Genomic DNA, 25550 nt, shown 5'->3' with positions numbered 1-25550 from the left:
TTTAAACATTTAGCAGACATTCTTATGCAGAGCGACTTACTAGACTTTGGTGACCACTCCCACTTTACCGTGTGTGTAAGATCAAGAACTGTTCAACAAAAGTTGCATTTACCTTTTGATGAGGAGGCACCAACTTTTGAGTTTACACTTTTAACATAATTTATTGTACACCAAAGGGTACCGAATGCGATTTAAAAAAAAATAATATTCCCCCCCTCTCTTTTTGTGTTGTTCAAATGATGACTAAGTATTACAGGATGGATTTTATTTAACTAAGAATGAAAAATGTAATAATCTGAAGGTAAAACCTGAAATGTTGAGATGCCCCGTTTGATTCAGAATTTGAGTCAATTTTTACTCAATAAGTTAAAGTTATACATGTATATTGACAGTCAGAATTCACATTTTTTCTATGAGGATTTGTAGAAATAATTCCAGGCCTTAAATGTTTAGAATGTCATGGTGACCTATTTTGTTCAGGTGAGTGTGTGAAAGGTAATGTGATTAACCTTTGATTTTATACAAGCATTAAGAGTGCATGTGTTTTTATATGAATGATGTGAACCGCACACTGTTGCAAGATAATGTATATGACTATAGCTTTCTAATAAATAATTAAAACATGACACAGTCATTATTTAAAACATGACAGTCTTTTGTGGTCCTTTGTTTAAGACCAATTTGTACCAGCAGGTGGTAGCAGAGAGTCAGGTAGCAGAGGATCATTTTGATCAGTCTTACTACTGGACTGGAGTGATTCAAAAATAAAATGTTTCCATTAATCTCCCATGCATTGTGTATTGAATAAATGACACTGATAAAATAATGCATGTGTACACATTTTGAGGATCTGAGTCTAGTGCAACTGTTTTAATTTGTTCATTTTTCATTGGGAAATGTACATCACATTTTTAAGTCTGTTAATTTCCTTTGTCACTCATATCTGATATTTATAGGTTTCAGGGGCACTACGTAAATAAACCCTGAAGAGGCTCACAAGTGTGAATGCCTAAACTGCATTTCCCATGGTTCTCTTTTAACTTGAAGCTTCCTTCCAAGAGGACTGAGTCGCTGAACTCTATGGTTAATGCTATGACAGGACAGTTGGAACAGCTATCCGGTGCCGAGTCGATATTCAATCTAGCCATGGCGGCCACGGGTGGAGGGAAAATTAGAAGCAGAAGATGTCATAGCGCTTCGAAACCTTACGCCAAAAGCAAACAGGTAAATAAAATGACCGTGTTCGTATGACTGTTCCACATTGAAGGATAGCATGTAGTTTCTTGACAATTGTCTTTTCGCTCTTGTGTTATTGTTTTATTGGAGACATTTTGTGTGGCCTAGTCTTAGCGCTCATGGCCTCCACGCTGTGTCAAGGAAACGAGCAAGCTAGCGAAGTGAGAAACATTTTGCCGGTTCAGGGAACTAACGTGTTACTAGCCAGGTAACCGGTGTCTATCTTTTAAAACGGTAAAGACTAACGATAGCCATAGTTATTTAACACACTGTCTTGTAGAAATATTGAAATGCACTAGTTTATATGTAGTAACGTTACTGGCTTCTTGTCAAGTTTGCGTTGGCTACATGCGTAGCTATTCAAACTAGCAAGCAGTCGACAAGTAGCTAACGTTAGCTAGATTTAGCAAGCATCCGAAATAGCTAACTACCTAGCTAGTTTTGCGTTGTCTCTTTGCCTACATTGATATGCAACGTAAACTATGGAATATCAAATCAGTTGTGATAAGTTGATAGTATCTCCCAATTCAATAATGTATATGTTTTCTATTTTTTAAGACATTTGGCGTTGGTCTTTGTCATTTCATAGCCGGTTAGGTCATAATGTGTAGCTAGTGCGCAATGCTAGTTAGCATTGCTAACTAGCTAATTTCAGAACCGTTTCAAGTGACCACATGGTTGACTGGTTCAATACTACCTAAACGTTGGAGGCTATATCGGGTTTTAACATTATAATTACTTGGTTACAATCTACTAAGGCAACATAAATAAAATATCAACATTAGGCCGTGATAGTAGTCAGTTTCCAGATTTCTAAAAAACAAGGCAATATCATGTTCATCTCAAAAGGGGCATAAATGTGAGGCGGTGTGGAAACGTAGCTAACCAGTCGTAGCCTAGCCTGGGGCATTGAGCTCATTTGAGGACAGTGGACTAGAGGTCTTCCAGGGTCCAAAAAGTTGGACCCCATGACAATCGTAACCGAACCGGATAATACAATGCTTTAAAAGGGCGAACCGGGCCCGATAACAATCAGGCCAAACACAATACGGTTCAAACCTCATGTCTCTATCATCTGTTAAAGTTATTGTAGTTTTAAGCATTGTAGGGTGAGTAAGTGGTCAAATCTGGAAAATAGCATTGTCAGCTAGGCTGGATGCTGTGCGAGAATTAGTTGAACTAGTCCTCTTCTTGGAGGTAAGATCGATTTTGAGACATAACATGTAGCATCTTAATATTCTACCAAATTCTTCTCATATTAATGCAAAAATCTTATTTTTAGGCTTGTTTTTGTGAGAGAGCTTCTCTCTGTGAAATGTCAACGGATCACTGAGTATATCACAAGCTTTAGATTCTCAAAGCCTTTTACGCAGTGGTGGGAAAAGTATGCAATTGTCATAAAAGTAAAGTAAAAGTAAAGATACCTTAATAGAAAATTACTCAAATACAAAGTCACCCAGTAAAATACTAGAGTTAAAGTATTTGGTTTGAAATGTGCTTAAGTATCAAAAGTAAGTGTAAAATTATTTCAAATTCCTTATATTAAGCAAACCACAGCACATCCCTTGTTTTTTTTTACAGATAGCCAGGGGAACACTCCAACAATCAGACACAATTTACAAACAAAGCATTTGTGTTGAGTTATTCTGCCAGATCAAAGGCAGTAGCGATGACCAGGGATGTTCTCTTGATAAGTGTGTGAATTAGACCATTTCCTGTTCTGCTAAGGATTCAAAACGAGTGTAAGGAAACATGCAGTATATTTTCATTAGGAATGTAGTGAAGTAAAAGTTGTAAAAAATACCCCCAAAAACTACTTACAGAATTCAGATTCTCTCATGTTAAAGGTAGACTCAACAAAACAATGTTGCCATGAGCAGCACCACAGATATTGAGATGAGTGAGATGCAAGACTTCACTCTGTCACAGAGTATGTGCACAGGTTCGCTTAATGAAGTTCACAGCGTGCTAGCCAGGGCACCAAAACAGAATTTGAGCCTTGTGTTTCAACGCTCTTAGTTGTTGCAGAAATTGACCCACTTTGCTGTTTACTTTCTGCATCTACGTCATACCGCTGAGTCTACCCTTTTAATATTTTTTTTTGTAAAATGAGGAAACAACTTTGCAGACGATCATCATATGTAAAATCCCCAAAAGTTGCTGCGTGAAAGTGGCACTACTCTGTCGAGTGCTTTTTATTATTTTACTAAGTCTGACATTTTGGATATAATGTTCATATGTTAGAAAGACCCCAGTGAACGATTTAGAACATGAAGAATGATATTTGTATTGGTCAAATTTATTTTAGAACACAGGGAAGTGAAATGGCATCACCAAAGCACCATTTCACCCACTCTAGGTGAAGTGGGAGGACAACTTGAAATTTGAAACAGGCAAATGTTTACTGGTTTCTCAGGAGGGAAAGGGGAAGTCAGATCTGTGGAAGACATTTGACATAGTTGTGGGAAATACTGGAGATCAAGAAAATAGGGTATATGAGCGAGCGCTGTGTGAGTATTATGTGTGCCAAACAGGTGCTGTTAGATTACGATATATTTTCGGACCATTTGGAACAGTGTAAACACAAAATAAATGATGTATACTAGAGTCTGTTCTAATGAAGGTAAATAATATATATTACTGTATAAAGCCTTAATTACAGCAAATACTAAAAAAGGTTGCATGCATTCGTGAACTGCTGTTTATCTTGTTTTGGATAATTATTCAAAGCTTCCTTTGTTAATTAATTTTAAAACGGAAATACTCGATTGCATTTCAAAGCATGAATGACTCATATGCTGTGTGATGACATGGGGCTCCCGAGTGGTGCAGCGGTCTAAGGCACTGCATCTGTGCTAGAGGCGTCACTACAGACCGTGGTTCTATTCCAGGTTTGATTGATACAGTAGCATATTTATTGAAATATCGGCCTAAGTAGGAAGACTAAACAGCACACGCTCTTACACGCTGACCAGGCCGTTTGCGTCATGTATGCGAGCGTTGCATAGTTAATGTACACATGTTATTCAATCATTGCACCAACGTAGCCAGGCACTAAAATAGAACTTGGTTCTATTTGTGACACTTGACGTGCTGCAAGTCCTGCCTCTTCCTTCTCCTCATTGGTTTTGAGTCGCATATACCCACGTGGGTGATTGAAAGATGAACTGAGGTTCACACTCCAGTTCAGTTGGTTTATGTTAAGGCACCTTAAAATTGGTTGCCAACCACCATATAAAGTCCAAAGCAGAAGAAGCCTGAAGGAAGGAGGAGAGATTACTAGAAACCTACTCTGTTGACCATTTTATCTGTGGATTAATTGTCAGAGTAGAGGACCTTGTGCATTTCAGGTAAAATAACAACCCAGTGTTTATGTCCCAGGACAAATTAGCTAGTAATACATTTATTGTTTTAGAAACAATACAAAGCATGCTCATCTGTTTTGTTGGTGTAATTTTAGCGGGGGAAAAAAAACATAATGGCTGGTAGATTATTATTATTATTATTTATCTACCTGTCATGTAATTTTAGGCCCTGCCAACAATCAACCAGTCAACTAAGGTGTGTCAGACCTAATTTTAACATCACTATTTTTGACCACACATTTGATTAATAAAATATTTAATCAATCTTCCTCAAACGAAGGGGATGATAATGCAATCTTTGCAAGAGGGAGGGAATCTGATTACATTGGTCCTCAACTCGTAGCTCAGTCTTTTCATTCAGGGGTGGGGAATTGATCCGCTGGCCTAGAAAGTTAGTTTCCCATCCCTGTTCTATGTCATATCAGTGTCCAGATTTCCAGGAACACAAAACACCTTGACATGAAATGCCACAGTATGTTTTCATAAGTCAAAACATGTCTGTAAATTTTTTCAGTTGACAGAAACAATGCACCATTTTGGAGTTTATTATAAAGTCATTTTATCAATAGCCTGTGGGGACTTTTAGATTGGCTATTGGAAAGTGAAGGCCAGAAGCCCGCCAGCAGAAAAAAACAAAGAGGACGTGTTAGGCCAAACTAGCGGAATATTTGACTGGAGTTCACTTCAGACCAGTGAACTCGAACTTCCAGTTAGGGTTATGTTTGTGTAGGCCTACATGTCAGCTGCACATTCCACTTACTTGGTTGGACCCCACACGCATTAATTGTGCTTTTCTTCCGTCAGCTGGGAAGTTTTGGTGAGGGAAGCAGTAGGCCTACTCACTTTTAAATGGACATGTAAAAGTTATGAACTGTGTCATCTAGAGGCCGACCGATTTCAAGTTTTCATAACAATCGGAACTCTGTATTTTTAGACACTTAAAAACAAAACAATTTTTTTTTTACACCTTTTTATTTAACTAGGCAAGTCAGTTAAGAGCACATTCTTATTTTCAATGACGGCCTTGGAACGGTGGGTTAACTGCCTTGTTCAGGGGCAGAACGACAGATTTTTACCTTGTCAGGTCTGGGATTCAATCTTGCAACCTTACAGTTGACTAGTCCAACGCTCTAACCACCTGCCTCTCATTGCACTCCACGAGGAGTCTGCCTGTTACGCGAATGCAGTAAGAAGCCACGGTAAGTTGCTAGCTAGCATTAAACTTATCTTATAAAAAACAATCAATCAATCATAATCACTAGTTAACTACTCATGGTTGATGATATTACTAGTTTATCTAGCATGTCCTGCGTTGCATATAATCGATGCGGTGCGCATTCTCAAAACAGGACTGTCGTTGCTCCGTGTACCTAAACATCAATGCCTTTCTTAAAATCAATACACAGAAGTATATATTTTTAAACCTGCATATTTAGCTAAAAGAAAGGTCCAGGTTAGCAGGCAATATTAACCAGGTGAAATTGTCAATTCTCTTGCGTTCATTGCACGCAGAGTCGGGGTATATGCAACCGTTTGGGCCGCCTGGCTCGTTGCGAACTAATTTGCCAGAATTTTATGTAATTATGACATAACATTGAAGGTTGTGCAATGTGACAGGAATATTTCGACTTATGGATGCCACCCGTTAGATAAAATACGGAACGGTTCCGTATTTCACTGAAAGAATAAACTTTTTGTTTTCGAGGTGATAGTTTCCGGATTCGACCATATTAATAAAGGCACATATTTCTGTGTGTTATAATTAAGTCTATGATTTGATAGAGCAGTCTGACTGAGCGATGGTAGGCACCAGCAGGCTCGTAAGCATTCATTCAAACAGCACTTTTGTGCGGTTTGCCAGCAGCTCTTTGCAATGCTTCAAGCATTGAGCTGTTAATGACTTCAAGCCTATCAACTCCCGAGATTAGGCTGGTGTAACCGATGTGAAATGGCTATCTAGTTAGCGGGGTGCGCGCTAATAGCATTTCAAACGTCACTCGCTCTGAGACTTGGAGTGGTTGTTCCCCTTGCTCTGCATGGGTAACGCTGCATCGAGGGTGGCTGTTGTCGATGTGTTCCTGGTTCGAGCCCAGGTAGGGGCGAGGAGAGGGACGGAAGCTATACTGTTACACTGGCAATACTAAAGTGCCTATAAGAACATCCAATAGTCAAAGGTATATGAAATACAAATGGTATAGAGAGAAATAGTCCTATAATAACTTCAATCTAAAACTTCTTACCTGGGAATATTGAAGACTTATGTTAAAAGGAATCACCAGCTTTCATACGTTCTCATGTTCTGAGCATGGAACTCAAATGTTAGCTTTTTTACATGGCACATATTGCACTTTTACTTTCTTCTCCAACACTTTGTTTTTGCATTAGTTAAACCAAATTGAACGTGCTTCATTATTTTTTTAGGCTAAATTGATTTTATTGATGTATTATGTTTAAAATAAGTGTTAATTCAGTATTGTTGTAATTGTCATTCTTACAAATAAAAAATTGGCCAATTTAATCGGCATTGGCTTTTTTTGGTCCTCCAATAATTATATCGGTATCGGCGTTGAAAAATCATAATCGGTCGACCTCTAGTGTCATCACAGCAGCTGGTTTCAGGTTATTGTCCTTGGAGGGAGGGAAAATTACGAGTGAAATCACTTTGCTTTCATCCCACCTTGTTGAATTTAACACGAAGCGTCCTCTCACAAAGCATCCTTCTTACAGATTGGACCTCCCTTTTTAAAAATGCATCGGTAATAGATTTTTCCCACATGCCATTGACACTTTGCTATATACTGAACAAAAATATAAACGCAACAATTTCTATGATTTTACTGAGTTACAGTTCATATAAGGAGATCACTCAATTGAAATAAATAAATGAGGCCCTAATTTATTGATTTCACATGACTGGGCAGGAGTGCAGACATGGGTGGGCCTGTGAGGGCATAGGCCCACCCACTGGGGAGCCAGGCCCAGCCAATCAAAATTTGTTTTCCCCACAAAAGGGCTTTATTACAGACATAAATACTCAGTTTCATCAGCTGTCCTGGTGGATGGTCACAGACAATTCCACAGGTGAAGAAGCTGGATGTGGAGGTCCTGGGCTGGTTAAAGTGGTTAAACGTGGTCTGTGGTTATGAGGCTGGTTGGACGTACTGCAAAATTCTCTAAAATGACATTGGAGGTGGCTTATGGTAGTGAAATTAACATTAAATTCTCTGGCAACAGCTTTGGTGGACATTCCGTCAGTCAGCATGCAAATTGCACGCTCCTTCACAACTTGAGACATCTGTGGTATTGTTTTGTGTGACAAAACTGCATATTTTAGAGTGGCAAAGGAGAAATGTTCACTAACAGGGATGTAAACAACTTTGCTCACAACATTTTAGAGAAATAAGCTTTTTGTGTGTATGAAAAAATTCTGGGATCTTTTATTTTACCTCATGAAACATGGGACCAACACTACATGTTGTGTTTATATTTTTGTTCAGTATAGTTAGGCCTACCAGGCTAGTTGTCTTTAACTTAACTCTATTGATGCACTTGATCATCAGCCGAATTAACATAAAAAAAAATACCTATCAAATGTTTAAGCTAGAGAATTTTATTTTTATTTATTATTATTATTTTAACATAGGCAGCTTGAGACACAGCCAATGTTGGCCTTCCGCATCTGCAGTGGAATGTATAGCAGAGCCAAAGCGCTGTTTGTCAGACCAGGAGACGAAAAACCGGTTATCCTACGAAAACATCTGTAGCGTCCGAATGGTGTGGCCAACTAACTAATATGGAAAGGTGACACTCTCACAACCCCCCCCCCCCCCCGAGGCTTAGTCTTTTAGAGGTTAAACCTGTGTGGTCTGTATACAGGATGTGTCAGAACTAACCTCCCCCAGGGGAGAGGCCTATATTGTGGTGTGACACAGTCAGCTCTTTCAGTCATATAGGAAATAATGAACATTGCATTTACATCTGTTTGTGTGGAACCCCGAGCCAGTGTTTACAGGGTTTGCGGTCTGTATATTTAGCTATGTTGACCACTTGACCGGTCTGCTTTTGTAGTGGTCCTAAATTATGATTTATGGTTGTGCTGGCACATGTTAAGGGACAGATGCAAGTTCAACTGGTGTTCTGTATTACCTTGCACACATTTGAAATGGCAAAAATAATTATCTTCCTTTTTTTTATGAAACACTACAATCTGAGTCATACACATTGTCCAGTTTGAATAGCCTAGCAGTTCATTGGTTCACTTCTGTCAATAGGCCTTATGCACATTCCATGATCGAACGTTCTAAACACACTTCCTATCAGTTTGGCAATTTCCGGTCAGTCTAGTTGTTATCGACGAAATAACGTTACTACCACTATGTCGCAGTTTTTTTACTAGGTGTCTTCAGGACTTGCCTCAAATTAATATTGTACATCGAATTTTTACATCAGCCTCCGAGACTCCAGCTAGCAAGAATGAAAAGGGGTTCAAGATGTATATAGGAAGCTACATAGACAACTATGAAGGTGAGTACCAAGTCAGTGACAGATATAACGTTAGCTAGCTACAATCATTAGCTGGCTAATTTAACTAACTGTAGCTAGCTAGTTAGAATGTATTTTCGTTAGCTTGGTTAAGTTATGCTTGCTAGCTATATTTGCTAGCTAAAAATAATTGTTATTCGTGTCTTCTACACAAAAATACATTGACAGGGGAGATCACCGTGAGGGCTGCCTGCCACAGGTCCATGAGGAAGAGTGAAAAGCCGCACAACATGAGAGTAGGGAAAGGTTATAGATAGCTACTAGGGACCTTGTTAAACATCTCCTGTGAGACACTGTCATCATGGTCAAAATGTGTTGGAGACAGTGTCAACGTTTAATCTTATCAGTAGGTAGATATTAAGGATGGGTCCCAATCACAATTTAGAATTGCCCACTTAACAGGTTATTTGGCTAAGATCTGTTATGCAGTGTTTGGTAGTTTTGTTACTGAAACACAATGTGTTCCTGTACAGTTAAATGAGCCCCTGGTTAAGAAGACTAGACACTACTATGTTTATTGTTATTCATTCTCACTTCAGTCTTCCATCACACTTATCTTCACAGATGGTGTTAAGCACTCCGTACCAGTGATAGTGGTCCAAAGCCACTGCTCCTGTGTTGCAGGAAGTGCTCTGTGTATGCAGACCATGGAGATGAAGAGGGGGCTAGCCATGGAGCCAGTGGCTGTACAGGAGTACTGCACACTGAAGAATGTTAACTTCTTTCCGTGTGGCTTCGTAGTGCACTAAGATGCTCCGTGGTTAGGATCCTCTCCAGATGGAATCATATTTGATTCCAGTGTGAGACCACACTTTGGACTCTTAGAGGTCAAGTGCCCAAATGTACCAAGTTATATTGACTGCCCTTACCTGTAGATACAGAATGGAGAGCTGATGTCCTTACCTGTAGATACAGAATGGAGAGCTGATGTCCTTACCTGTAGATACAGAATGGAGAGCTGATGTCCTTACCTGAAGATGCAGAATGGAGAGCTGATGTCCTTACCTGTAGATACAGAATGGAGAGCTGATGTCCTTACCTGTAGATACAGAATGGAAAGCTGATGTCCTTACCTGTAGATACAGAATGGAGAGCTGATGTCCTTACCTGTAGATACAGAATGGAGAGCTGAAGTTGAAGAGATCTCATGCTTACTACTGGCAGGTGCAAGGTCAAATCCTTCTCACAGGTTGTAGCTGGTGTGGCTTTGTCAGCTGTGCACAAGGGGACATCCTAGTTGAAAGGATATATAAAGATCTACAGGTTTCAAAAACTATAAGAGAGAAGGTTGACCACTTTCATTTTTACCACTACCTGCAGAAGTGTCTCTCGCACCTGAATGGATCCCCTGCATGGGTGCCAAATTTAATGGTTTTATGAAAAATAAGTATTGATGTTCCTGTGAAGAAATGTACAGTAGATTAGATTTGTAAAAAAAAAAAAATGTATTTCAGCAAATGTTCAACAGTTCAGTTAATCAATTACACATCTCTAACATTGTATTCAATCTTGCATTCTGGTTATTCTGTGTTTTACTCATTGCCTAATTAAAGCCAATACAAGCTCCACACAAACTGATATTCACTACAACACAAATTATTGATACATGTCATAGATAAACAAATTATTATTTTGCTGCTAGCAAATAAACATATGTACACTTACACTGGCTTGGCCCATGCTCTGACCAAAGGTCTGTTTTGAAAGTTGACCAACAGGCACGCCACTGCAAATAATTGGTTGATGCTGCCTGAGATGGTCAGGGGGATGACCGTGTCAAACAGCTTGTGCACCTTTACTCTGCGGATCATTCTTTCAACGTGCACTCTCAGCCTGGCAATGGATTGGGTCTCCCTAACCTCCCTGACCTTGCACCTGCCAGTAGTTGTCTATGTAGCTTCCTATATGCATCTTGAACCCCTTTTCATTCTTGCTAGCTGGAGTCTCGGAGGCTGATGTAACAATTCAATGTACAATATTAATTTGAGGCAAGTCCTGAAGACACCTAGTAAAAAAACTGCGACATAGTGGTAGTAACGTTATATCGTCGATAACAACTAGACTGACCGGAAATTGCCAAACCGATAGGAAGTGTGTTTAGAGCGTTCGATCATGGAATGTGCATAAGGCCTATTGTACGCCTCCATACCATCTCACTGTTTCAACCACACACACAAGTGCTTCCTGGGAGAACAATGAGAGCAGATTTCTGGCACAGTCCTGTGGTCTCATGGCCCCATTCACAGGAGTAATGCAGCGTCTTTAAATCCCTAGAATCACAAAGGCCTGCGAGCACTTAACTGACCCAGAGAGGGGTCTGAGAGGCTGGGGCTGGTACATAGGTTAATTAGACTTATCTAGAGCAGCAGTTCATAACTTTTTCCATTCCGGGACCATCACAGTCAAAAGCTCTTGAGAGCTACCATTCGCAGTGGCACTTTTTCCTTTTACCGCTATATCTTGCCGGTCACTTTTAGCAGTCAATGTAACTAATTAAAGGCTTATTATAATTATAAACAATTTGCCTTGTGATAAGTCATGTAAAATTGATTGCTTACACTGGTCTTTGCTTGGTAAAAACTGTGTGGATATCTGCTCTGCACTCGACTGGTGGTTTTTACAGATGAGCAGAAGTGCAGTGGAGCATATGGTCGTTATCAGGAGTCAAAAGCTACCAGGAGACTGGGCGGTGTGCGAGCTACCTTCTTTTTACAGTTGCTCTTTATTGGTGCGGCAAAATTTAACTTGGGCCTGAGGCTCCTGCAGACCTGTTCTAAAAGGACAGTTAGTGTAGTTAATGAAGCTGTAGAGCACTTCAGGACCGTTTTTGTGATATTGATTTAAAGACAGGAAGCATCTTCCTCTGGCTTGTATATAAGCCTAGATCTCCTGTAGAAGGATGTGTGTGTTACAGCATTAGACCTGTGCTGCTCAGTGCTGCGTCAGACTCATCTGACCCACTTTTCACTGAGAGCTTGAGTAAGTAGGGCTTCGCTTGAGAGGAATTACTTTCCTGTGCGCCCACTGCTCGCTCGCTCTCTCTCTATTGTTACCTAGTGACACTTTCATCATTGGTGGGGTTTGTCTTTTTTCAAATGTGTTGCCCTGAATGAATTTGTATTTTGCTATAATGTGTAACACTAGACGTTCATCACGGTTTTATTTTGTTTTGGAAAGTTTCACTATTGTGTTAAATGTCTCCCTTTATTCTCTCCATCCCGCTCTCCACTTTCTCTCCACCAGCAGCAGCCTGGCCTGATTAGTCGAGTGACAGACACGGTCAAGAGCATCGTTCCTTCTTGGCTGCAGAAATACTTCAGGAATGGGGAGGCTGCAGAGGGGGGAGGGGCCGTAGTGGGGGCGGAGCAGAACAGCCAGGCCCCTCCCCCAAATGGCAGCGAGGAGGTAGCACCACGTCCTGATGGACGGGACACTCCGGAGCCCGGTACCAGCAATACAGGTTAGTAGATATGGTGTCAGCCAATCAGCATTTAGGGCTCCAACCACCCAGTTTATAATATTTGTTAATGTTTCATATTTTGTGTTAGGATTGTAAAGCCTAATTCCAGTAGTTGGACTTGCCTTGGGACTTATGTGCAATTTTGAACCTCAAAATATGTATCAACCCATCTTAACCCTAGTCATTTCTCCTCAACACCCCCAGAACCTTCGACAAGCAGGGCATCCCTGAACTTCCAGGATGTCCTGTCGAGGCCCCCCCTCAACCGCTCTCACCTCCACTTCCCCTCCTTGGACACCTCCCTGGCCCGCAGGGGCCCCAGCTCCCTCTTCTCCCAGCCCTCCACCTCCTCTGCCCCCTTCGTTGGGGCCTCGCCCAGCTTCTCCCTTGTCAAAGAGATCAAGGACAACAGCTCACAGCACGAGGACGACAACATCTCTACCACCAGCGGCTTCTCTTCACGTGCATCAGACAAAGGTAATGTGTGTTGGGGATTGTGTGTGTCAAAAGTACGGAATCCCGTTTTGGCCACTAGCAATCCTGTTGAGGTCTTGAGTCGGCAGAAGAGATTTTTATGGTAGGATGTGGCTTTGAGAAATTATATCCCAAATCTTGAATATAGGATTTTAGGATCTAGTCGGTACTGCTAAAATTCAGTCCTTTGTTGCGTGACACATTTTGTATGAATACTCAAATTTGAATCTTATCTGTCCCCAGATGTACCTAATTCAAAGACCGCATCGCTACCCCAGCTCTGGTCCCCGGAGATGGACCGGACCCACTCTGGGCCTCAGCAGTCCCAGTCCAGTCTCAAGAAGCCTGCGTTCAACCTGTCTGTCTTTGGGACGTCCTCCACTGTGAGTGTCAGTCAGTCAAGTCAGTCCTCCACTGTGAGTGCCAGTCGAGAGTCCACAAACTACTCACTTAGCTACTGATGTTCAGTTGATTTACTTTGACTAGTTGATCATTTACACAAATGTAAGTACGTTTTTAACAGCAGAACCAACATGCATACAGCGCCTATAGAAAGCTTACACCCTAATATTTTTTCCACATTTTATGTTAAGTGGGATTGGTAATGTTTTTTATTTTATTTATTTTTTTAAGTCCTTTGATCTACACAACACTCCCATAATGTCAAAGTGAAAAGAAAATGATACAAATTAAGTCATTTTTTAGAACTAAGATATAGTCACTGTATAAGTATTCACCCCCTTTGTTTAGGCAAGCCTAAATTAGTTCAGAAGTAAAATTTGGCTTAGCAAATCACAGAGTAAGTTATATGGACTCACTCTGTGTAAAATAATGGAGTTTAAATTATTTTTGACTACCCCTTCTTACCCTCATGCATACAACATCTGTAAGGTCCTTTAAGCACATATAAAACTACACAGATCAGGGAGCTTTTTGAAAGCCTCATAAAGGGCAGTTATTGGTAGATGGGTAACAATAACAAATCAGACGCTGAATATCTCTTTAAGCATGATAAAGTTAACAGTTATGCTGTGGGTGATGTATTGAACCACACAGACACATCAAAGATGAAGTTGTCCTTCTGAACTGAGCTGCAGGACCGGAATGAAACTGCTTAGGTATGTCACCATGAGGCCATTTGGTGATTTTAAAATGGCTACGAAGTTCAATGGCTGTGATGGGATAGCTGAGGACAGATCAACATTGTAGTGATTCCACAATAGTGACTGAAATGACAGATTGAAAAGAAGAATACAAATATCCAGAATGAAAAATATTCCAAAACATGCATATGTATGCAGCAAGGCACTAAAGTAATACGTCAAAGGAATCTACTTTTTGCAAAGCCTTATGTTTTGGGGCAAACACAACACATCACTGAGTAACTGCCTTATTTTCAAGCATGGTGGTGGTTGCATCATGGTATGGGTGTTCTTGACATCAAGACTTGGCAGTCTTTGTCGATGGATTTATAAAAAAAAAACTGGATAAAACAACGTGATGGAGTGTTGTGTATTGAGCTTAGTGGTGGTGGTGGGCATGTTATGGCGTTCATGTTTGCCTGCGCAAATAGCCTAAACTGAAGTTTCTGCCTCTTTATTGGATATTACTTTCACTATGTCACGGAAACAGGCAAAACCTGCTCCAGTCTGATTTACACCAGCCACTGGGAGAGGAATCATCTTTCAGCAGGACGGTAATCAACAACACAAAGCCAAATCTACACTGGAGTTAGTTATCAAGAAGACAGTGAATGTTCCTGAGTAGCCAAGTTAGTTTCATCTTAAATCTGCTTGAAAACCTATGGCAAGACTTGAACATTGCTGTCCCCAACACCTTGACCAAGATAAAAAAAAAATATATATATATATATATATGACAGACTCTCAGCTGTAATCACTGCCAAAGGTGATTCTAACATGTATAGACTCTTACCTAATCAAGGTATATTTAAGCAATGAGGCCCGAGGAGGTGTGCTATATGGCCAATATACCACGGCTAAGGGTTGTCCTTAAGCGCAACGCAGAGTGCCTGGACACAGCCCTTAGCTGTGGTATATTAGCCATATACCACAAACCCCAGAGGTGCCTTCTTGCTATCATGAACTGGTTACCAATTTAATTATAGCAGTAAAAATAAATGTTTTGTCGGTCTGATATACCACAGCTGTCAGCCAATCAGCATTCAGTGCTCAAACCACCCCATTTATAAGTGTTTTGTATTTAATTAATATTTAAAAATATAATTTTTCTTCCACTTTGGCATTAAGAATTTGTTCTTAACGGACTTGCCTAGTTAAATAAAGGTTCAATTAAAAAAACATTACAAAATTACATATGTTTTGTCAAGGATCTTCACAAAATACTGACTATTAAATCCGTTTGAATCCCACTTTGTAACAAAATCAAATGTGACGAAATCCAAGGGGGGTGTTGACTTTCTATAGGATCTTGGAGACTCTGGCTTTTGCAGCATTATTTATGATTTGTGTTTTTTAACATTGGGCATTTGTGTTCTTCTCCACTAGTCTACGATGAACAGTTCAGTGCTGAATTCCAGTCAGTTGGGGGATTCCCCCTTCTACCCAGGGAAGACTACCTACGGGGGAGCGGCTGCTGTTAGAACAGCCCGTTCACGCACAGCCATACCTTACCAGGTAGTTCTCTACAACTCAACAATGTTTCCCTATTGATTTTCTCCTAGGCAAGTAACAATATTCTGTGGGAAATGGGTTTGTGAAAAGTGCTGCTATGTTTAATTTGACTGCTATATTTTCCCCTCTAGGCTCCATTGCGGAGACAGATCAAGGCCAAGCCTGCTGGAGCTCAGCCCTGTGGGGTGACCAGCGCTACCGCCCGACGCATCCTACAGTCCCTGGAGCGCATGTCCAGCCCCCTCGCTGTGAGTACACATGTTTTAATTGAATATGGAATCCTCAGATTAGCAGGAACATGGGCTTACTCAGCCTGGCACAATGGTTACAGAACCGTTCTATTTTATTGTGTAGACCTTTCAACCTCAGTCAGCTTTATACTTTACATTTTCTATTTATATTCTATTTCTGGAAAAGTGATTTGAGAAGTGGTGAATCCTCACAAGGAAGTGAAGTTAACATCTCAACTTGGCTACCAAGTAATGGTAAATATTGGTTGTTTATGTTAACAAGTGCATCACAGTTGTGTGTTTGTCTTAACAGGATGCCAAGAGAATCCCCTCTACAGTTTCCTCTCCCTTATCAACAGTAAGTGATGAGTATTTCTCTTTAAACTTTTTAGGTCCTCCATTGTTGTCATTGTCATGATCTCATAGTTATTTCTCCTATGTCCTTCAGTCACTGGATGGCAGCACTCTACACCTTTCACATTTTCAGGCCAAAAAGAAACTGGTAAGTGTTTATCTTCGAAACACCCTTTACAAAATCTCTTGACACTGACAATTGACATTATGGCTGGTCTCCTCTCCTCTACGTGTGTTTGTTAACCAGTTTTCTCCCAGCTGTTTGTCCACAATATTATGAACCCCAACAACTAACATGCACAGCAGCAGCTGAAAGGTCTTGAGCCAAACATTGCGGTTAGTTGGTGTGAACAGTGGTGTCATTGTTAGTTCCTCCTGCCCCTTTTATTCCTGTCTGCTGAAGTTAATGGGTGTCAGGCTGGGGCAGCTGTTCACCATTGCTCTGCTGTGTTTATGCGCTGAGTCTGTGAGCAGGCGTGTGTTTTAAGTAAGCGTGTGTGAGTGTGAGTGAGTGAAGAGTGTGTTTGTAAGCATTTGTGAGCATGTGTGTGTCTTTGTGTTGCTATCTAGTAGGGTTAGCTATGCTAAAGCTGGATGGCTGTCCGTAACTGTTAAATGGTCCAGCTGTGACAGCTGGTCAATAAGCCCTGACAATGGGCCGTTGAGAAGTAAGGGGGTCTGACAAGACTGTCCAGATCCATAGATGGCTTTTTGGGGCAGAAGGCTCGAGGGCTGGTTCCTCTCAATGTTGTGGCCATATTGACTAAGTGCTACCTTTTTTGAGATTTCTCAAGGACCATGCAAACATTTTGTTACAATGAAAGTTTGGCAGTGGTACATGCCAGTTTATTAGAACTTTTATTTGGCCAGATTAATCCAGCTGTGGATAATGGCCATATATGGATTGGAGAGCTGAGACAAACATTTTAATGTTGTACTTTGTGTGCGGGCCTGGGACACCTTGTTTTGAGTATTTATCGGACGTTTTTGTGTGTTCGACTCCAGCTGGACTCTCCCCTCCCCCCAGTCCAGAAGCTGGTGATCCCGGCGGCAGCGTCAGTGTCGGGGAACCGTTCCATGTCGTTCAGGCCCTCTCTGACCCCTGGGGGCGTGACTCGGACCCCTAGAGACACGGTGAGGACCCCTAGCACCACCTCCACATTAGTCAGCTAATGGCTTCTACGCATCCATCCAACTACCTCAAATTAACTATAGATAATGTGTTGGGAAGTTTTCCCCGAACTCAGACCGTCAATGACTGTTTCTACATGTTGAATCGGGACCAACTACGATGTCCAGCTACTGTGTCCAGCGGCGATCAACTGAGACTACACACCGTGCTGATTAATTTAAGACCTGTCCATAGATGGTTGGATAGATGTGTAGAAGCCTTTACAAACTAAGTCTGTTTTATTCCAGAGTTGCTTTCCAAATTACAGCCAGACTGCTGCTTGTGTTTCATGTTCCACCTCTGCTTTGCCTCCAGCCCACAAGACAATCCCCTCTGATTCCTGAAGCAGTGGCAGGTCCTTCTCAAAGCACAAGCAGCATTCTACCCACCTACCCTCTGTCCAGCACTCCTGCATTCAGCAGCACAGGGTCAGGAGGTGGGAAGATGAAGAGGGAGAGGACCAGCACAAGACCCTCTTCCAAACGTCCTGAAGACCAGGTGGATTCTCCCTTCTCACTCTGGGGAGAAAAGTTTGGTTTCCCGGCAAATGATAAACAAATGATTTTGGTTCTAAATCTCTTCATAAAAGGTTGAAAGTGAGATTTAAAAATACCCCTTCTGTGTAGAAATGATCTGGTGCTGCATGCTGTTTTAAATACTCCATTTGACTCTCTCTTCAGATCGCTGAGCTATCGGACCTGCCAGCCATCTCGCTCCCCCACAGCCCGTCCTTCAGTCTGCCCAGCTTCAGCTTCTTCCAGCCTCCCACCGCCACAGTCACGCCCACTGCCGCTCTCACTACCTCACCTGTCCTGGAGGAGCCCATCCCTAACAAGGTCCGTCCAGCTCCATTTGCTTACATCCCAAATGGCACCCCATTCCCTATATGGTGCACTACGTCTGACCCTATTCCCTATATGGTGCACTACTTGTGACCAGGCCATTTGGGATGCAGGCTTTGACATTGTGACTTCCACTAGCTTTATTTCAATGTGTTCAGTGTTCATCCTAATAACCATGAAGGCCTAGTGAATAAATAGTGTGACATCTGCTGAAACTGACCTGGATCAGTTGTCGTCTTTATTCCAGGTGCCACCGACTACAGCCCCCTCTACCCCTCCCTCCACACCTTTCACCTTCTCCTCCCCCATCGTCATGGCAACTGCTGCTAGCCCACCGTCCTTCTCCCCGTCTGTAAGTCCCACAGCTTTACTGCAGCTTGAGTATGCCTGCTGTGATGACAGTATTACCCCTATAGAATATTGTTTCTGTTTTTGACACTCAACAGTGAGTTCATATTCTTACTCCTGTACCAGGTATTGAAACCAAACCTTGCACTGTCGGATGTTGGTAATTTTTGTTTGTCTTTCAGTCTGGATTTACCTTCAGTGCACCTGTAGTGAAAATGGGTCTGTCACTATCCAACGGGAAGATGGCCACCCCAGTATTATCAGCAGGTAAGGTTGGATCAACTCCAGGATAAGAACAAGATCAAGATCCAAACCTTGATGTAAAGGGAAATTAATTTCATAACTAATAGTTGTTTCCATTGGTGTCTCTGTAGTGAAGCACGCTGCCAGTGAGAGCATGGATGAGTTTGAAGGGCCATATAAACCAGCCAAGGTGTTGAAACAGGGCAGTGTTCTGGACCTCCTGAATGGACCTGGTGAGAATGACCTGTGATGATTTATCTTGATGACTCAAGTCCGTTGCCATAAACTGGTACTCCATCAGCTGTCATGACGGTTATGGCAACTGTTATGTTGCCATTTTAATGGGAGGGTTCAAATAGTGCCATTAGTTTTCTATTTTGTTTTAGTGGTTTTTAACCCCTTGTCTTCTTCTCCATAGGATTTGCCGTTCCTGTTACTCAGACCTCCCCTGTCCCCAAAGCCCACCAGGAGACCCCAGCACTGTCCACCAACACCCCCTCCCTTGGGGACTTGTTCAAAGCAACAACACGTTCCTGGGATTGTGACGCCTGTGTGGTGCAGAACAAACCCACTGACACCAAGTGTGTGACCTCTGTGACCCCACGACTAAACTCTGGTTCCTCTTTAGCAAAAACCGACAGTATACCCTTGTTGTCCGGGCTGGAGGGTTCCACCACCACCACTACTCCCGCTGCAACTTTTGGGGCCCTGTTCACAAAGCCTGCAGGAAGCTGGGACTGTGACACTTGTCTGGTTCAGAACAAGCCTGATGCTGTCAAATGTGTGGCCTGTGAGACAACCAAGCCTGGGACTGGAGTTAAGGCCACACTGACTATGCCTGCCTTCTTGGAGGCTAAGACTCTGCCCGCTGCTGCCCCACTCCTGGGCTTCGGAGACAAGTTTAAGAAGCCAGAGGGAGCATGGGAGTGTGGCGTGTGCATGGTGCAGAACAAGGCGCAGGACACCAAGTGTGTTTCCTGTGGGATCGCTAAGCCAGGTAGTGAGACGAGAGAACAACCTGGTGCTTATTATTTTATTTTTTAAGTTGCCCCATACTGGTATCTTGGCCATATGTTCAGTTTACATCAGAGGATCTTCAAGGGAGTGTTTAAATGATGTGAATCTGATGCAAATGTACATGTTTCTATTTTTGCTGATCGCTCATATCTTCATCTACCTAACAGGAGCAACGGCTGCGCCTCCATCTCTAACTCCCGCCCCTGTCAGCGCCACTCCTCTACTAGGCTTTGGGGCCCAGTTCAAGAAGCCAGAGGGAGCGTGGGAGTGTGACGTGTGCTGTGTTGAGAACAAGGGAGCAGACAAGGAGTGTGTGGCCTGCCAGACCCCCAAGCCTGGAGCTAAAGTAGAGCCCAAAGGTATATACAGCTGTCAACTGCCATCTTTTTGTGTTCTAGAGGCTTTGTCATTTCAGCGAGATCTTTGATTTTATTGAGGATAGATGTGAAGCCTGAACGTGCTAAGGAAATTCATAAGTATTTTTTATTTTTTTGTAACTCATTAATGTGATCCCTGGTTTCTTTCAGCATTTGGTTCCTCATCGTTTGGTATCCAGTCCTTTTCTGACTCGGGGGGATTCAAGTTTGGCATGGGGGCGTCATCGGACTCTGGTTCTGGGGGCTTCAAATTTGGCGGCACCCTCTTGGACTCCTCATCTTCAGGGGGCTTCAAATTTGGTGCATCTGCCTCATCGGACTCTACCTCGACAGACACCAGCAGCTCTGCAGGCTTCAAATTTGGAGGCTCCTCTGAGGGATGCAAATTTGCAGCTTCAGCTGCTTCCACCCCTGCAGTGGACGAGGTGAAGAAGGCTGAAGCCCCCAGTATGGGTGCCGGGTTCAAATTCGGCGTCGGCGGTGGGCTCTCGTTCGGCACTGCAGCAGCTGCTAGCACGGAGAGCGAACCCCCTTACAGTGGGTTCTCCTTTCATCTGGTGGCAACCTCTGATTCCTCCTCCTCTACTTTCAGCCTCCCTGTTTCTACAGAGAATGACAGTGGAGCTTCTACAGAAACCACGACCACCACCACAGCAGCAGCGCCTATGTTTGGGAAGCTGGCTGAAGCCAAGGCTACTGCGCTGACCACACCACTAGGGGGCAGCATATTCAGGGAATCACTAGAGAAAGACAAGGCCCCTTCTTTCACCTTTGGGAAGCATGAGAAGGAAGTTGCCTCTATGGGTTCTGGGTTCCTGTTCAGTGTTCCTAGTAAAGAGGGGGTGGCATCAGCTCCATCTACAGGCTTTTCCTTCAGTAAGCCAGACCCACCTAAAGACCAGCCCAATGCACCTGCCTTGGCCTTTGAGAAGCCGGAAGACCAGAGTGAGACCCTAGCAGCAGAAGCCCCTAAACCCTCATTCAGCTTTGGGCAAAGCACAACAGGTGAGAGGAATACTCTGCTGCAGTAGTTAATATTGTTATTAACCTGTTTTGTATTTGTCGATTTTATGAATGGATGTTCTACTATGGAATTTATTCTTTTTTTGGTGCTATTTTTATTTTTCACTATTTAACTGTTTGTAATTAATGTAAACACTGTCTACACTTAAACCATGATATAAATCTTCACTTAATTCCATTGTTTTCTTTGTAGATGCTGCAGCCCCAAAGCCAGCATTTGGGTTCATGGCAAGCACCACCACCACCTCTTCTTCCAGCAGCTCTACCCCTGCCCCAGCCCCCATCCCGGCCCCCAGTACCTTCCTGTTCGGGCAGAGTGCCTCTACTGAGGCCACCCCAGCCAAGTCCTTCTTGTTTGGGCAGAGCCAGGACAGCCTGCCTGCCCCTGCAGTCTCTCTGAACCCTGGCCCGGCTCAGCCCTTCCTGTTTGGGTCTGGACCTAATGCTGCTGCTCCCTCCTTCACTTTTGGAGCAGCGGCACCCTCCACTGCAGGTTGGTTCACTTTAGGACTTCTTTTAAAGGGGGTTTTCCACCCCTGACGTGCTACTGCATCATTTTACTCATCTGCAATTTATAGAATAACAACTATAGCTGTTAACGGCTTTGACCAATGATTGACCAAATATGTTTTACCACTTTAGCACCCTTGTTTTAGTTGGCTGAAATGTAGTCTGTGAATGATAAAACACTTACCCACCTCTCTCTCTCTCTGGTCAGCTCCATCAGCAGCCCCTGCTCCGTTTGTATTCAGCCCTGCCTCCTCCACTGGGTTTGGGTCAGGACAAGCTCCTAACTTTGGTCAGGGCACTCCCCATCCCAGTGCCCCAGCGTTTGGTTCCCCTGCCCCGTCCCCCTTCTCTGCCACTGCCTCCCAGCCCCCTGCCTTCGGAGCCAAGCCCAACTCTGTCCCCGTGTTTGGCCACCAAGCCAACTCCACTCCTGCTTTTGGCTCATCCGCCCCCACCACACCAGGTGGGTTACTACTGTCACATTGTTTGGGGCTGTTTTTTGTGTATGTGTGTGATTTCTAAAAAATACATTTGAGCCACTGTCTGATTGCAGTGTGATTACATTTTAACTGTGCAATGTCAGAGTCCCTTTTTTATGCCTGATGTCATGGTTTTAACAGGTGGAGGTTTCCAGTTCGGCGGAGCCAGTGTGTTCGGCACCTCCAGTAACAGCACGGGGGTGTTTGCTTTCGGAGGGGCACCAGGAGGGTCCCCCGCCCCTTCTGCCACGCCCTCCATCGCACCCCAACCCAGTGCACCTGGAAGTGGTTTCAACTTCGCAGCGCCCCCTACCTTTAATATTGGGTGAGTCCAACAGCTCCGACTCCTGAGAAGGGACCATTGGATTGGTGCAAATTCAACTGCCCATATGCACATACATTGGTATTCATATTCTCTCTGAATTTCTGCATGCCCTGGTTTAGTGCATGCATTCAGTTATTAGTCCCAATTGTGACGATAATGAAGAAAAAAAAAACTGCACGTTATTGGATGTGTGTGTGCTACATTTGAAACAGGTGTTGATAATAATGTCATATCCCCTACTACAGATCAAAGAGCACCACCTTCACTGCAGCTGCCACCGGACAGCACTCAATCCCCGGTCGCAAGATCAAAACAGCCGTCCGACGTAAGAAGTAAAACATCCATCGGACCTTCAAATCAAATCTGGACCCTTTCAAGCAAAGGCAGGACTGCTTCCTCTGGACAAACACTGAAGTACTTAGGGGGTTCATCAGAGCATCCTTCACATGCTATCTGGGGATGTATGGGTTATACTCTGATGTGGGGGGGTGGAGACCTCAAAGAACCTAGAGAGAGGGACCCTTGTTCAGGACATGTCAGACTTAAATAACCTATGACAGCAAAAACAACCACACAATCAAGTGAGACTTCTGCTTAACAAAAGCAAAGATATATATTTTCAACATCTGCAAACGTCAGCTAGAATTTAGGCATGACTTTTTGTGATTACAATAAAGGCAAAAACTGAATTTGAAAGTGTATAAATATTACTGTTGCGTTGATTAGGTTATGAACTGCAAAAGTTCATGCAGAGGTTAATGAGAGCTGTAGGGCAAATCCCAAATGCCACCCTATTCCCTATGTAGTGCACTTCATTTAACCTGAGTTTGAAGCAGTGCACAACATGGGGTATGGGATAGGGTACCATTTGAGACGTAGCCATGTTGTCAATGGCGTGTATGCTGTATGTACAGGTTTCTGTGTGCTGAATGACGCGTGCTTGTTATCCGTGTACAGATTTGAGGTGTTTTGGTTTCTTTGTACATGCTGAGATGTGTGTGTCTGGCATGTGTATAAACTGAACGTACGTGTCATTCGTGGCAGCGGCCGTCAGACGGTCGAAGGTGAGAAACATGGTGGAGGTGGGGGGAGGGTGGGGAAGGAGAGGACCGTTACTCCTGCGCTGTGGAGGTTGGGGACTGAGGCTGATGCCTGAAGTTTCCTTCGACTTTGTAAATCTGTAGTTCCAAATCTGTTCTTATTCTTTTGTGGGGGTTTTTACCCCTCCCTCTGTCAGTCTCCATCTCCTTAATTTTCATATTCTCTCCCCTTTATTCTGATTCATATTCTGTCTGCCTCTCTTAATTGGCCTTTGAATATTATTATAAAAACCTGTAAATAGTGTTTGTTTTTTATCTGTGAAGTTGAATGTGTAATGTCGCGTTTACGTGCTTGTCGGCACTAGGAAATTTCCGACTTGTTGGTTTTAGTTAGTTACATGCAGCGTTCAACCAGTTAGCGAGTCAAATGTCCACGTTCCCGACTAGCACGTGAACGTGGCATTAAATCAACTCTGCGTTCAGCATTTTGTCATTTAGAATTTATTATGTAAATCCCTATATTCAAAGTTGCCTGAAATCCATTTAAAAAAAAATTAAATGCAAATTGGGATCCTTTGAAGACTGAAGGTATATTGGCTTTTCTGATCCACTTTTGTTTGGACCAAAACCAGTATTGTACAAAGCATTAGTATATATTTTTTTATTGCTTGTTTAAATGGACTAGGGTGACTTTGGATAATAAGGAAGTCAGTTTAATTTTAAAGCCATGATTCTTACTGGATGAGTGACACAATAACAACCATGGGTAATTGCCATCAATAAAACCATTAAAACGTATCTTAACATGTTATCATTCCTTTACCACATAACACGTAGGATTCATTTTGACAGAAGTTTGTTTTTATAAGGAACTAGTATATCAAGAGAAAAAGAACAAAACCAGGGTGCCAATTTCGTGAACTCTCAATAATGCTAATTTAACAATGGTATATGAAAATTAACGCCATTTTTATTTCTACATGGCTGCACAAAGTCTCCCTGTCCACTCAGTAGTGCTGAGCTCCCTTAAAATGCATAGATTTGTTTGCCATGTGTCCTTGATTAAAAATAGCCAATGCCTCTATTCCAATGCTTTAGATTTACCATTGTTTGCTTTTGTCAGTCGGCTGTTTAGAGCACTCATTGCTTTTTCCGGGTCAGGGCAGGTATTGGTGTTCTCCGTGCTCCCAAGTACCAGACCATTTTAGCTTTTTATTTATTTATTTATTTTTTTATCAATGTCTTTCCTGGATCAGTTGATGGTTGACAATATCACTATACAACTAGCTTTCAGCTAGACACCATGGCACATCCAACAAGTAGGCTATAAGTTTAATGACAGTAAGTGTATATGCACAATATTCTCTTTCCTTACATTAATGTGTTAGTCATTATTAAGCATTTAACAATTGAATATGAACACTGAACTTAAACCCTGTGGGAATCCTGGATCTTGTCAAATGTACTGCAAGTGTATATGTTGTGCTGTGAAAACAGTTCTCATGGGCAAACAAATTCTCAACCTAGGTCTATGCCATTGCAAAATCATTTGCTTCTAACTGAAAGAAGATCAGTTAGATGCTATTGATTTTGCAGGCCAGTGAAGTTCAACACATACCGACAAACCATTTTTGTATGGCCCTCGCTTTGTGCACGGGAGCATGCTGAAACAGGAAAGGGCCTTCCCCAAATTGCCACAAAGTTGGAAGCACAAAATCGTCTGGAATATCATTGTTTGCTGTAGCGTTAAGATGTCTTTTCGCTGTAACTAATGGGCCTAGCCTGAACCATGAAAATAGCCCCAGATTATTCCTCCTCTAGGGCCGGTAGCGTTCTCCTGGCATCCGCCAAACCCAGATT

The 25550-nt window shown here is 42.6% G+C and overlaps 1 protein-coding gene across 6 annotated transcripts; it reads left to right on the top strand.

Moving 5' to 3' along the window:
• The first annotated feature begins 888 nt into the window (after window positions 1-888).
• On the top strand, window positions 889-24488 carry LOC110487999 (nuclear pore complex protein Nup153). Of its 6 annotated transcripts, none has more exons than XM_090227629.1 (21): window positions 889-1224; window positions 12387-12603; window positions 12808-13080; window positions 13321-13460; window positions 15606-15734; window positions 15863-15979; window positions 16275-16319; window positions 16410-16463; window positions 17321-17449; window positions 17802-17984; window positions 18167-18322; window positions 18576-18680; window positions 18859-18943; window positions 19051-19152; window positions 19338-19916; window positions 20104-20295; window positions 20464-21318; window positions 21530-21829; window positions 22055-22309; window positions 22467-22650; window positions 22896-24488. In XM_090227629.1, exons 1-21 carry the CDS (start codon window positions 1006-1008, stop codon window positions 22984-22986), a joined length of 4410 nt encoding a protein of 1469 aa, XP_090083755.1. In that variant the 5' UTR covers window positions 889-1005; the 3' UTR covers window positions 22987-24488. The 6 variants fall into 6 exon arrangements, with proteins under 6 accessions (XP_090083755.1, XP_090083754.1, XP_090083757.1 ...); XM_090227628.1 differs by having other exon boundaries at window positions 1013-1224; window positions 12390-12603; window positions 13321-13493; XM_021559945.3 differs by having other exon boundaries at window positions 1014-1224; window positions 12390-12603.
• Window positions 24489-25550: the final 1062 nt, after the last annotated feature.

Source organism: Oncorhynchus mykiss, chromosome 30, assembly GCF_057628025.1.
Source record: "Oncorhynchus mykiss isolate SJ-2025 chromosome 30, ASM5762802v1, whole genome shotgun sequence".
Taxonomy (NCBI): Eukaryota; Metazoa; Chordata; class Actinopteri; order Salmoniformes; family Salmonidae; genus Oncorhynchus; species Oncorhynchus mykiss.
The sequence above is the reverse complement of the archived record's forward strand: the minus strand, read 5'-3'. Positions and strand labels throughout refer to the sequence as shown.

Coding starts and splice junctions, on each gene's coding strand:
- LOC110487999 (XM_090227629.1), top strand. CDS start 1,006: ATGCCTAAACTGCATTTCCCATGGTTCTCTTTTAACTTGAAGCTTCCT. Junction 16,320..16,409: donor TTTCCTCTCCCTTATCAACA/GTAAGTGATGAG, acceptor TATGTCCTTCAG/TCACTGGATGGCAGCACTCT. Junction 18,323..18,575: donor AGGAGCCCATCCCTAACAAG/GTCCGTCCAGCT, acceptor TCTTTATTCCAG/GTGCCACCGACTACAGCCCC.